Below are 14441 nucleotides of genomic sequence, written 5' to 3'. Positions count from 1 at the left end.
AAGATGATGCTTGTTTTTTTTTACACTTCTTAAGTCCTACTAATCCCAAATACCTAAACAAACGCTTAGGTCCCAGGAGGTCAAGTGACTTCACACAAACAAGATGTGATGTGATGGATATCAGAGCACGGCGAGCGAAAGCTGAGAGCAGAGCGGCCACTGATATCTTGATCATGAGGTGGAAGTTCGATGCTGGTTCCGCGTGATGTAAGAATAGTTTCTGAAAACAAGCTGAAAGTATCATCGGTCAGGACGTTAAAACAACAACCCGGACATTTCTACAAGTTTTTAATAAACAAGATTCTTGATTAATATATTATGGATTTACACATTTAAGGCATTTTGACGTAAAATCTTACAACAACAATATAAAAGGCAACAATAATGTATTTGCATCACAAAGAGGGTTGGCATCAACGTAAGGTTACAAACAACAGTGTTACTGTCAAACCAGTATCTTACATCATTTATATTTTGTAAAAAAAAAAAAAGACATTTTGGTTGACAGCTGCTGTCTCTAGTGTCCATCAACATGTATTTAATATTGCACTTAACGTTGGCGTGAGACTCATTAGATGCAGAGTGTAAACACAGAGAGCCGTCGTGAAGCAGAGTGAACCGTCACAGACTGTTCATTTCTATCTGTAACACTGAGGAAGGTTTCACGCTGACTTTAACTCCTTTTTGTTTTAGCGTTCACTGAAACGAAATGTGTTTCTATGATTAAAACTCACTCTAACCCCACTGATAGTTGTGTGATGAGTTTTTTTTTTCCCTACTTTGCTCTAATTCCCTAAGGCGTGCGCCACCAAGTGGACTTAAATATACAAAAGTTAACTTTTACATCAAAAGGTGAGGAACAGGTAACAGAGTGTAATAGTTTTTTAAGGCTTATTTATAAAAAATAAACAGAGTAAAAGGTCTGTTTTGTTTTTTTTATAGCCATCAGTCTCAGGTGTGCTCTGGCGCGTCAGTGGAAGCCGATGCGTAAGGCTTTATTCTTCACCATGGTGAACTTGCTCACAAACACCTTGGCAAAGGCGGGGTCCACCAGGTAGCGGTAACCCTTGGTGACGGAGGCCGGCGGCTCCGCCAGCGTCACCGGGGGCTGCAGCTGGAGAGACGCGACGGAGGGAGAGAGGAACTGGGAGGCTCGCGTCACGTAATCCACCAGGCGGCGATACTGCAGCTCTGAGAGACGCTCGCGGACGCCGTCACCCTGTGAGAGGACAGACCTGATGACGCCAACTAAAAATATGACCTTCAACCGGACAGAAATGCATCATGGGAAAGATCTTCACCACACATGTATGAATTATTATACACCGATCAGCCACAACATTATGACCACCGACAGGAGATGTAAATAACAATGAACATCATGTGAGAATTCAACGTTGCTGCTGCTGCTTCAAAACTTCTGGACCTGGTATTCATTGATGTGGATGTTACTTAGACATGCACCACCCACCTAGACCAGACCAGACACCCCCACCCCATAGCAATGACAACTAAACAAAACTAAAAAACAAACAAAACACATGAAGAACAGCACAAGGTGTTGACCTGGCCTCCAAATTCACTAGATCCCAAACTGATCAAGTATCTGTGGAATGATCCACCATAGAGACCCCTCCCCTCAACCCATAGGACCCAAAGCCCCCCCCACTAACAACATACTGTTACCAGACGCCACAGAAGGATTCAAGTTTTTTTTGTCATTTGCAACCATACAGAAGCATTAGATGGAATGAAAGTACACACTCAAGTCCCAGATTATTTCCCACAGTAACTATAATATAAAGATACTAATTAAATCTGTATAGATAAGAATAAGATAAATTAAATAAAACATAACAATAAGATAAATTAAATGAAACATAATATTTAATATCTAATTAAAGTAGAAATATAAATAAAAACAGCAACAAAGCTGCATGAAGTCGTCACAACTTTGTTTTTGCAAGGGAGACCTACAAAACGTTAAGAAGGTGGTCATAATGTTATGCCTGATCGGTGTATGGGGGCAACTAAACAGCTGAGGTCAAAGGTTACTGCCCCTTAAAGATTCGTCCGTTAATACTTGAGCACACGCAAGATAAAATCACATTGTTTGAGTCGAGTGAGTTAATGTCATCGACTCTGAAACTCAAAAGCAGAAACAATCGAATCAGAAAATCACTTCTATACTGAAAATACTGCGGCGTGAGTCTCACCTCCGTGTCGCTGGCCACCGTCTGCTGATGTAACGTGAGAGTCAGCTGGCCCGGCTGTCCCGGATCCTGCCGACACTCCACCTGCAGAACAAAAAAAAAAAAAAACAGGTCGAGCCCTCACGTCTCTGTCTGCACAGAAGCCGAACGCTGTAGATGCGCTGCATTTAATGGTTTCTCTGTTTCTTTTCTAACCTCTGTGATGGGGAAGGCCTGCTGCTGGGTGTCCTCGCTGAGGCTGACCACGAACAACACCTCGGAGGTGAGCAGCAGACAGCCGGCGTGCTCCTGACCTGACCCGCTCACGATGGTCACCTCCAGGGCCATGTGGAGCTCCGGCCTCCCCAGAGACTGAAGCATCTTCCTGTGGAGCGCGGAAAATTATGACATTATACGTTAGAAACTTTCCATGCGGTCGATGCATCACACACGCCCGCACGTAGACATGACGACATAACATCAGATATACACTCTCACTGTAAACACAGGACCACACAAAGGATCCAGCCAACCTCAACACACACACATACACACATACATATATAAGTAACCATATGTGTCTGCGCACATCCTGTAATTTACATTTCTGCTCATTCTCTGTGTGGTTCCTATTATACACAAGTTTGGGTGCGGAAATACGTGCGCAGGATCTGAAGTGTTCAGTCATGTTTCTCTGACAGAGTGTTTACTTTGGAAGGCAGGTGCTCGCATTGCGGAGCAGATGTTGAAGCAGCCACAGTAGGGACAGTTTGCATCTGTTCAGTGTTACTCTGTTCAAACAGTCTGACCCTTCAAGAGTCTGCGCTACCTGTAGTAGTAAAAATAATTGATGGACGCCCGATGGAAACCAGTCCGACTGCTACGCAACCACGGATAAAACCACCAGGGAGCATTATCTCAGCATTCGTGTATTTTTTTTTAATCCTTTTTCATTTTCTTCTGACATTAGCATTAGCCCCCTCGGGCGATGACAACTAAAGTGGAACGCAGAAAAAGAAATATTGGATCTAAAACTGTTAGAAGTAAATGTTTGATAGCCATGGAAACCGAATTAAATTGCAGAAAAGTCTTCGTAAAATGCCTCCTGATAACATTGTGAATGCAGAGAGGCCTCTCGTAAATCTTTGTGATGATTTTAAGCGTTCCAGTGAGAACAAACGCTCGAGATCTGATGCTCTCAGAACAAAACGAAAAAAGGACTTAAAGGTAAACCGCTCCGTGCAACGTGCAACTTTTGTAAACTGACTTTCTTCCAACCAATCAACCACCACACTACTGCACAACACGGGGGGGAGGGGAGGGGAGGTGTTCCCCCCTCGAATCTGATGGCAATGGGAAACATCTCTGGACAGACTCACAGTTAAACAACAAGAACAATTTCTAGCTGGCGGCTTTGGCAGAGTGCTTATAAAAACCTTTTAACATGGCTGGATGAGAACAAGGCAGGGCAGGCTGGCTACCATGTGTGGGATCAAGGTCAAACATCCTTCCAAACTTTTTTTTTTTTTTTTTGCAGGGTGGGAGTAGGTAATGAACCCTCAAGCATTTTTTTTTTTTTTTAAAACAAAACAGCAAAAATGATGAGAGCTAAGGGGGGGAGGTGGGGAGAGAAAAAGGGGAACAGCAGATCCTGGAGAGAATCCAAGAAAAGCAAAGAAGCATAGGCGAGAACATATGTCCCACTTCAAGGAAGAACTGGGCAGAGGTAAAGAAGGAGCTGGCAGGAACGATGAGAGGCTGCAGGGTCGTACCAGACATATTTTAGGTGGCTGTTCGGGGCCAGAGCTGACTTCTCTTCTGTGGGCAGGTAGAGCTGTTTAGGAAGCTGCCACAGCCCGGCTCCATGGAGGATGCCTGTTAAAACAAAGACAGTCGGCATCGGTGGAACTTTGGATGAATGGGTTTGACAGCAGACAAGGTTGATTCATGCATTTAAACTTTAAAGTCGCGACTATTGCACATTTAAAAGAAAGAAAGAAGAAGAATGAAACAGATTCTGTGTGGTCGGTTTTCCTCCTCTGACCATCAGCAGAGCGAATATAGTGAGCTCCATTAATGACCTTTATAATACACTGCTGTTGATCTGCACGTGTTACCTGTGGGGGGCGCTAGTGAGCGTCATTCAGAGGGTCAGAGGGATCAGAGTCAGGCCCTGGGGAGGCGTTGCTCTTATATGAAGCTGTTCACCTCACTGATAGTTTATGTACTGTAGCCAAGACCTGTTAGCACCAACACACACCACAACGCTGACCCACTCTCCCCACAACACACACCAGGCATACGATCGTGTGTCTCTCCTGGGTCCATTACTTGGCTCCTGCCTGAAGCTCATATACGTGTTTAACGCCAGCTCCTTAAAAAGCTGCACATGCGACCTGTTTGTTGAGTTGTGTACGAATGAGGCCTTAAATGCATATTTTGTGCATTTGACAAAACATGGCAAACTGGTTGACGGTTGTCGTGGTGGTGTGTGCTTCTGGAAATTAGATTAAATAACTGCTGCTAACACTTTGTATGCTGAACCCACCGTATCCAGTCTGGGACACCAGTTCGGCTGCTCCTCCAATGGGCTTGGTGAAAACCCCCACGATGCCTTTGCCCACGCCAGAAATCATTCCTTTGGCTTTGCTACCAGCCGAGCTCTGCATCTCCCAGCTCCTCTGGAAGTTCTGCATGGGCTGGTCCACGATGCCGGCGATTGCTCCTGAAAGAACAAGGAAGACGTTTTTATTCTGATGTACTTTGTTAACACTTTAATGTTCTGCTTAGTCGTATGTGGGACAGCAGCTTTCAATCAGAGCTCTGCACACGAGTTGTGTTTGAGTAAATGCTGCATGTGATATGAAATCTCAGGGGAATGTGTATGTTCAATATGTATGTTCAAGAAGCAGCAGGTACAACTGAAAAATGCATTGTACATGAGTTAAAGGAGGAAATGTGTGGAACAGCTGTAGCAATGAATTGAAAACCTGCAAGTTCAAACAAATCTTTACGAACAATATTCTGAACAGACACAAGATGGAAATGGACACAAAACTTTGTGACCAATGAACAATGTGTCTTGTTTGGCTGATATGCTTCTTTTGTTCTGGTTTGTTAATAATATGATTGATAAACTATAAAAACAAAGGACTAGTTTTTATTAACTTCATCCTACACCCTTTCAAACATGGAATGACTATTTATGCTGTTAAAGAGATGTTTTACCAGCTTGATTTTTTTGTTTTGTTATGTTTTTTTGCCTCAACTTTATTTTATTCCTTTTTGACTGTTAATAATAATAATAATAATAAATAGATGAAATTAGGGGTTTCAATCAACACATTTTTTCAAAATAAAAAAATCAGATGAACCGAAAACAAAGGCCTTATTTTTTTTTAACAACTTTGATTCCTCAAGAACAACAACACCACCTAGAGTGATTCTGACTTTTGTGATAGAAACTTCAGAGTCTCGGCTTTCAAAAGAGACCAAGATGATGCATGAGCTCCAAACTGTTCATGAACAGCATTTAATTTCCTTTTGTAATGTCCTAAACATTTTTTGCAATTAGGCTGGAATGATAAGAGGTTAAATGATATGAAATAAAAACTTAGAGTCACAAACTACACTGAGAATCCAAATATCTTTCGTGGATTAAAAAGGAACACGATATGAGAGACAGAGTTAGACCCACACAGGATCCTAGACCTATAAATGGGAATTAAAGAGGAATCAGACATGCTATGGCCCTCCAGGAAATATCTGATCATAATCCACTTCAATCCAGACATTTAAGCAGCTGTTTGGTTTCAATGACGATACGCACCATATACAGTTTTACTGCCCTCTGAGTGTTTATTGAGTCCCTACTGTGCTGTCTCCACAGCTCTGTGTCATAACACCACACTGACTGTGTGTGTCTGTGTGTGTGTGTGTGCGCACCCTTTTTGGGTTCACACCAATGGACAGCAGACGAGATGTGTGTGGGCAGAACATGTTTCCGTACATATCGAGTGACCTGATGTTGACACAGCGGGGTTCCTACGCTGGGCCCGGCTGATGAAAAGCAATAAAAACAAAACAAAAAAAAACTCCTCGTAATGATTCTTTTGGCTGGCGTTCAAATATTGATTTCCAAAAGTCTGGGAAATGGTTCGCCACGGATGACTGATGACCTATTAACATATTTATACTGATGTCTAATGCTCCTGTCAACAACTATTTGTGTTGTATAGCGGAGAAGGTGACTAATAACGTGAGGTTAAAGGTTAAAAAGTCAGCAGCTGGACCAGGAAAAAACATCACTCAACTAACCCGCCCCCCGCCCCCTTCCACTCCACCCACACTCATACCTAACAAGCTGATGCCGAGTCGTGACAGTCCCTGCCTCAGCCCGTCCCCGAGGCTCTCTGGGAGCTGTCGCCTCCACTCCTCCTGCCTGGTGTAGTGCTCCTCGTCCAGGGACAGACGGTCCATGTTTCTCGCCAGGCTCGTAGCTAAGTTGGTGATGGAGGTCAGGGTGCCTAGAGGAAGATAGGTTCAAACTTAGTGTGGAAATGGCGTTATTCACACTTCTACACTTCTAATTAGTGGAGACGGGTGGTAAAGGTTAAGTCGGGGGTTTCAAACTCATTTTACTTCGGGGGACACATTGTGGACGAGTGAGATAACAGAACAGTGACCTATAAGCAATAAGAACTACAGATGTTTTCTATTTGTTTTAGTGCAAAGAAGAACATGTAAATTAGGAGAATGTTTACATTTAATAAACTACCCTAAAAAAAAAAGAAATAAAGAAATTTCTTATCATAAATAAGTGCAATTTGCTGTGTGCTCTGCTAGTCCTGGGTCTCAGTGTTGTGTTTTCTCTGACTAAAATTATGGGTGGAAGTAATTTTCATTGAAAAAAATGCCTTGTCTTCTATGTAATTTTGTCACTTTGCAAATTCATGTTGTGGGCTGTGTTTTAAGGCATTAAATTAAAGACGTGCATGGCCTTTAAAACACAGGGGTACTGCAATGGAGTCACACAATCTTTGGTTGATTACACATTTTTTATTTTTTTTAATTTCCCCATCAAATTTAAATTTCTTTAAAAACACATTGACATGAATCGAACATATTTCAGTAAAGGGATAAATGGAGGCAGAAGACAGTCACCACTTCCCTCATTCAGTGATACAGGAGCCGTCTCAACAGCGCACCTTCACACACAGCCTCATGTACACAGTAGGCCCCGCCCCTATTGCTGCTGAGCCAATCACGAGGCTGCATATTACACACTGACTGTCAGGTTTCACACCATTGGCCAGTGCTGCTCGCTCCCATCAGCCAACTCCTGAGGCCAAAATGTTTTGGTGATTCACGCACCCAACTACATTTAGTAATGTTTAAAGTTATAATGTGAATCAGCCAGTTATTTTTTTTTTTTATCTGTCACTCTACTGTTACACATGTTTGAAATAAAAAAAATGAATATTTAAAATCATCTGCAAACGAGTGGACTGGCAAACCTTGTGATTTACAGTAAACTGAATACAGCTTTATTTATCATGTAGCACGAGATTATGTTAACAAATGATGCGTCATTTGATAACATAATATTTAGTATTTTTTATTTAAAAAAAATTCAATGATTACCTTTGGAAATGTGTTTGACGAAGGAGGTGGTCCCTCTGGACACTCCACTCACGAAGGCTCCGGGGCCACGGGTCAGACCCTCGTACGGGAGGCGGAAGAAGTCGGACACGCCGTTACCGATGCTCCGCACCAGACTGGCAGGACTTCCTAAGATCTCCAGAGATCCCACCACCCATCCTGAAACAGAGGAAGAACAACCACAACGCACAACGGTTATATTTCTGTGTATTAAGAGCCATTATGTTGCAGACGGATTCAGCGACTTGGTGCTCAGATGACGTAGACGACCACACCGCTGTTACTCTTCAGTCCATCACTGCATAAATCCTGCCCAAACTATTTGATTAGTCCGACGGATCTTTGCCAGAGTGTAATCAGTTCCCAACGGAGAAACTCGAAACCGACGCATAAAAATGTGGTAGTGGTTAACCTTTTTCATCCTGACCGGCCACAAGTAATGAGGGTTTATAAAATAAATTAAACAAAATCTTGATTATTGATTTTTTCTGAATGCTATTTGAGCTTTTTTCAATTAGTTTCACAAATCAATCAATCAATCACTTTATGGGGAACTTTTCATACAAAAGACACAGCCCAAAGTGCTTTTATTTCTAATGATAATAAAAATAAAACAAGAGGTAACACGTTCTGCCACACATGCAGATTTAAAAACATTGAGGAACTGAGGCTACAGAGGTAAAATAAAACTATAAATTATAATTATAATTCAGTAATTACCTAAAGCATAAAAATAAATAAAATTCAATTAAAAGCCATACTAAAAATGTAATAATAATAAAATACGTTAAAATTATTTAAAAGCCAGACTAAAAAAATATAAAATGATAAAATAAATTCAATTAATAACCAGACTGAGAAGATAAAAATAACAAAAAAATTGTAAAATTCAGTTAAAAAACAAACTAAAAAATATAAAATTATAAAATGGATTAAATAAATAAAATTCAATTAACAACTAGACTAAAAAAATATATAAAAAAAAGTAAAATTCTGTAAAAAGTCAGACTAAAAAATATAAAATGATAAAATAAATAAAAATCAATTCACAACCAGACTAACAGGTAAATATAATTCATCTGAAAGCTAAAAAAATGTAGGTCTTTGGTTTGCTTTTAAAAATGTCTGTTTACCCCAGGTCCTTTGTGAGGAGACATTTAACTAAATCTAACTTATTTTTTTTTTATAATATATGACAGACCACATCTTATTGCTTCATATGGGTGGAATAAGTTTTGCATCCAATATAAATTAAAAGACATAGATCAGGAAGGAGTCCACACACACACACACACACACACACACACACACACACACACACACACACATAAACCTTTCACTATCGTCCACGAGCCAAAAGAAATTCAGGGAGGAGGTTGTTCCCAACGCAGAGAAAACAGTTGAAAGCAGCTTATGAAGTAATTCACATCACGACTTTTTATTTTTAGCCCAAGGTTCATTGTATCTGAATTAAACCTTTCACAAACCTGTGCGCTCATAAACACATGCTCTCATGCACACAGACCTAGCGACTCCAGAGTGAAATCATTCATGTGCCACAGCTAGATTTACAGCCTCCTACTATCTCACCTCTCTCATTCAACCATTGAGCCCCCTTCAGATGGCACGGCTCATTGATATTTATGCGCTGACAATTGCATCACAAAAAATCAAATAGCCATTTCTCAAGACGCCAGGCCCCCGCTCTGCTCTTATTCTCTGTCAATTTGCGCTTGAGTGATGGACTCTAATGGTAGGAAACCAACTCCAGTGGGGCCTGGTGGTTGTTTCTGCTTTATATGGTCTCCCAGCTGTGGTTTTTGGTTGAAGCATAAAGTCCTGACAGGAGTTGATGTTTACAGGGCTGAGTCATGCCTTGAAACACACACACACACACACACATGCACGCATGCATCTAGCGGCGTTCATAGATACTGTATGCCGTTTAATATCAATCATTGGACTCTGTATGCATATGTGCATGGATTTACGGTTATAAATATGTGTGTGTGTGATCATAGTACAGTACATCCTCATGTTAATCAGTCCCAGAATGCAACGCTTCCTGGAGCCCCTCTCTCCGCGATGACTCAAGAAGAAGAAGAAGAAGAAGAAGAAGAAGAAGAGATTGGGGTGAGGTGACGTGTTGAAATACGAGCAGAAAAGAGGGCTCTAACGAGAGACAGCGGGAAGGAAGCGTCTGGCCAGAATGGTGATTTCTGATGTGGAAATGACTGGGTTAAATCAGACCATGTGTGGAGGCTTTGACTAGACAAGAGGACATCGCAGCAGAGAGGTATGGAGCCGTTGTAGCGCCTGATAAGTAAGGCTTAGGCTCCGTTAACAGATTAACTGTAACAAAGTGCCTACCAACAGATTGTGGAGCGTGAGTCATCAGTCAAATCGTGTGATTAAGCTGTAAATTATGACAATGACAGAAAGTAAATCTTTCTCTCAAGCGATTCAGGTTTTTCTACTCGTGGAGCTCTACAGTTTCACTGCCACAAAGCGCAGGGAGCCCCCGGGAGCAATCATTTTCTAGCTGCACTTTGAGAACTTGAGCTCCAGTAGATCTGTTGACGTTCTGCCCATGTTTGCTTGTGCAGGGTTTAAAAATCCATAGATTTGTGTGTGTGAGTCACTCGGTGGCCTCATCTACAGGTGATGAGTAGATGAGGTGGCAGCAGGTGAACAGGACACATTTAAGGGCAAAATAAGTTTTAGCTAGACATGAACCGATACAGATTTTTTTTTTTAGGGCCCAAACTGCTTTTTTAACTGATAGCAACAAATATTACAAGTCTCACTTTAACCAAAAACATGAACATCTACTGAAGAACATTTAATGCTCTTATGCATACATGCACTCTGCTAGTGGGGGAGGAGCAATGCATGGGCTGCACGGTTCGCAGCGGCTCCAGCAGCACAGGGCTGTCTGTGGATGTGCCCGTTTGTAAATCTTGCCGGAGAAAAAAATATGTATATATGTATCAGCAAATGCAGCTCTAGTTTTAACCTCCTGAGACCTGGCGTCCTCATATGGGGACATTATGTTTTAGGTTTGTTTTAGCTTTTTTTGCTTTATTTAGTCCTGTTTTCTGGTAGCAAAAGGCCAACACACTTGATTTTTTATGCTTATTAACTTTTCTAGTTTGATATGACATGCAAATTTAACAAATTCATTGTTTCCAATTCTGCTTTTGCATTAGCAGTTTTATATTTTGGTGACTTAAATTGGAATATACAGTGAAATAAAACGACTTCCAGTTCAAAGATGATGCTTATTTTTTTGTACTTCCTACTTTAAGATCTTAATCTTAAAGCTTGGGTCTCAGGAGGTTAAGACTCACTTCATCTTCAACCTACCAGCTCTGAAAAGGGCTCCAGCAGCGTAATGCATCGCCAGCGCGTGAACCAGCTGCCTGGCTGTGGTGAAGACCAGTCCTCTCTCGAACACAGAGAAGGAGAGGGGAGTGTGGTCTGAAGCAATGTAGAGCTTCAGGGAAGCGTGGATGCTGACCAGCAGGTTGACCGGCTGGATGGTCAGTCTCTGCAGCCGCACGGGCTGGACCAACGCCTGCACCGACTGGATCACCTGGAGGACACGTGGAAAGGTGAAGAAAGAAATTAGTATTTTCCCTTGTCCCCCAGCAGCGTAATTTCGTCATGAGAAGATAAGACAATGACAGCATACATAAATAATGATCCCCAAGTGCTTCAAACACAGCAGTGGATTACTGCAGACCTAATTTGCTGGCAGGCTGTTAAACATAATGAGGTTGGAATCTGCTTCCTTTGCACCTGGCACAAGCTAAACGTCCCGCTGTGGTAATAAGATAATGAGAATGCAGTGACTAAGCTGTAAAACATCCAGCCTCATTTGTACCTAAATAAAAACATTACGACATGAGTAGTGCACCTGTTCGGGGAGAACTGGGGCCGATCCAGACTTTTGGCACCTCTGGGACTTTGCGGGGGCAAAAGCACTTTCGGGGATGTAGGTGTGGAACAAGGTCTTAATGTAGTACACAAAAGTGTCTTCGAGGTAGACTCTGGCCGGCTGCAGCTGGAGGGAGACCTGAGGAAAGAACACGAGCAGTTCAAGGTGTTGTTGTGGAAAGAAGTAAAGCAACTCCTGCTGAACCCTTTTCAAATAAAAAGTCTAAGAACATTTATTTTTGCTTCTTGTAAAAAATCATACACAGTAAAATTATCACTATACAGGTCAAATACTGTAATACAGTACAAAATGCTTGCATTTATAGAAAATAGCCTGCAGGAATTATTCTGACCTCCTCCACAGTGCATCTGTCCCCAGACAGTCTAATTCTCAGCTGCAGAAAACAGGAGCTTTTGAACGCGTCCAGAGCTTCAGGGGACTCTGTAGGGTTGGCGTCGCTGCTCCACTGACCCCCGGGCTCGACTCCCCCTCTCTGGTCTTGGCACAGCAGCACGGGGAAGTGGAAACTAGCGCGGTTGTACAACTGGTTGTCCACCTGCAGGCTCGAGCAGTAGACCTCGATTAGAGAGGCGTCGGACACCGCAGCGGAGATGGACGCTGCGCCCACGCCGGGGTCTACTTCGAACTCGGAGGGAAGGGAGGTGGGTGTGGGGGCCAGGCTGAGGAGAAGCTTGGTTAACGTGAGTCTCAGCAGCTCCACGGAGCCGGTGGGACTGGTGATGTCGTCACTTATCACCACGCTGGCTTCACTCAGGAGGACCCGAAAAGACAGCTTGGAAGACCTGGAAACGGAAAGGAAATGATTAATGTCAAAAGCGCAAAAAACGGACAACAAATACTGTAAACCACGGTTCGGGCTCTCATGCATTTAATAATCCATTTTGCTGTACAAGCAACAAACACTTCCATCTTGGTTATTACTAAAGTTTCAACTAGGCGTGTGTATGATGGCTTTGATTATTTGTATTAGTATAATAAAAGACCGGGCTCGTTCATCTTGTGCTGATATTCCATGAATTTCCAAGCAGAACACATTAACAAAGCTCATTGGCTGAGGTCATTTGTTTACATTTACCTAATATGTGATTACATTAATATCCTGTTTTGCCAAAATCACAAAGCAGCTATGTGTTGATGTAATGGAATAAAGCTGTAATGCCATGTTCTACTGTGCAACTAATTTCACTCATGACAACACAAGAAGGTTTTATTGCCCTCCTGTGGTGAAAATGATGCCTGCTTTTTCATGTTTGGAGTGCGGTAACAACTGCTGCACGAAAACATTGCTGTTAACAATAATCATAAAGCAAATTGTAGTGAACACAATAAAAAGGCACACGAGTGGATACCTCGGGGTTAGGAAGAACAACGTGCACAGGTGATTTCTTATGGTTCAAATATGCAGGGAGCATAAAACAACAACAATAAAACCGCTGCCTCTGCACACGTACCTGCTGTGTTGGTTGACTATAGCGGCCACGCTGCCTTCGGGCGCCAGAGACAGAACCAGGGTGCCGTTCTCATACAACACGTCCACATAGAGGCAGCCGAAGCCCGGCAGAAACACCACCTGAACACCAAAGAAACAGATCTATAGTGAAACATAGGTCCAAGCACATGCAAATGTTCGCCTTTTACAAATTTCTACATCAGCTCAGTGCTATTATTTTACGCTGTTATTATGAAGTGCGTGTTTCAGATGTTACATGCGTCTCATTTTAGCTTCCAGCACTGCAGGTTCAGAGCGATCAGGCCCTCACGTGACAAAAGGAAGCAGATCGTTGCCGAACGCTTGGCTGAGCAGTCATAACAAGTCTAGCCTCTGACCTGTCACCCTGAACGCGGAGGTCACAGCCAGACCTCACAGTAATCAGAGATATTCAGCCTCGGCCTCAACCTCAACCTACTGCTGCCTAGACACAACACCAAACATTAGACACTCCGCTCCTTAACGTTTTGCTAACCCCGCACACTTCTACACTGATCAGACCAAATGTACTTCAGGCCGGACTGCTACTTACCCCTGAGGGTAAACGCAGACAGACATATTTAAAAGAACAACAAATAAAGTTGTGGGAATAAGGCCTCTGCAAATAAAATGAAACAGTATTTGCGATGATGTAAGAAGCAGACATAAAAACCTAGTTTAGTGTCACATATATAAAGTTTCTTTGCGTCCTAATGCATCTGGCTTCAGATCATTTAAAACATGAACTACAAACTGGTGAAAGGATTAATCTCCTTTTCCACTAAAATACTAATGAACTCTGTCTCCCTCTAGCTGCTGCAGAAGGTGTTTTGTTATAACTGGCACCTTCAGATATTACAAAGTCATAAGCTCTTCACTGCATGCACGCACACTTTTACCTGAGTGCCAGGGCAGTTGATGTCTATGGGGTCTGTCCAGTCGGTGGTGCTGTGGTCTGAGGTGGTTTTCAGCAGCACTGTGGGCAGCGTCTCTTTCTGCCTACACTCTGGGAAACTGGAGAAGTGGTAGTAGAGCTCATGGTGCAGGGAACAGTTAGCAGGCAGAGGACGACAGAACACCTCAGTCCTTGGAGTTTCTGTGAAAGACGAGAGGAAACATATCAGTTAACCCAAAAGTCTCGTGAACGTCTGCAGTGCAT

At 42.5% G+C, this 14441-nt stretch overlaps 1 protein-coding gene across 5 annotated transcripts in view; it reads right to left on the bottom strand.

The window, feature by feature from the left end:
* Nucleotides 1-271: 271 nt before the first annotated feature.
* The window catches only part of LOC125016930 (vacuolar protein sorting-associated protein 13B-like), a 302660-nt gene continuing 288490 nt past the window's right edge, over nucleotides 272-14441 (bottom strand). For all 5 annotated transcript variants that reach the window (XM_047599702.1, XM_047599699.1, XM_047599703.1 and 2 more), the window contains exons 57-68: nucleotides 14182-14378; nucleotides 13266-13384; nucleotides 12146-12596; nucleotides 11773-11931; nucleotides 11220-11448; nucleotides 7836-8012; nucleotides 6548-6718; nucleotides 4741-4917; nucleotides 3965-4067; nucleotides 2409-2577; nucleotides 2217-2297; nucleotides 272-1219 (exon numbers count right to left, since the gene is read on the bottom strand). In XM_047599702.1, coding sequence (XP_047455658.1) covers nucleotides 971-1219; nucleotides 2217-2297; nucleotides 2409-2577; nucleotides 3965-4067; nucleotides 4741-4917; nucleotides 6548-6718; nucleotides 7836-8012; nucleotides 11220-11448; nucleotides 11773-11931; nucleotides 12146-12596; nucleotides 13266-13384; nucleotides 14182-14378 — 2282 coding nt within the window. In that variant the 3' untranslated portion in view covers nucleotides 272-970. The remainder of the gene's footprint in view (nucleotides 1220-2216; nucleotides 2298-2408; nucleotides 2578-3964; nucleotides 4068-4740; nucleotides 4918-6547; nucleotides 6719-7835; nucleotides 8013-11219; nucleotides 11449-11772; nucleotides 11932-12145; nucleotides 12597-13265; nucleotides 13385-14181; nucleotides 14379-14441) is intronic.

Source organism: Mugil cephalus, chromosome 11, assembly GCF_022458985.1.
Source record: "Mugil cephalus isolate CIBA_MC_2020 chromosome 11, CIBA_Mcephalus_1.1, whole genome shotgun sequence".
NCBI lineage: Eukaryota > Metazoa > Chordata > Actinopteri > Mugiliformes > Mugilidae > Mugil > Mugil cephalus.
Note: the sequence above shows the minus strand (reverse complement) of the source record. Positions and strands in the feature narration are given on the sequence as shown.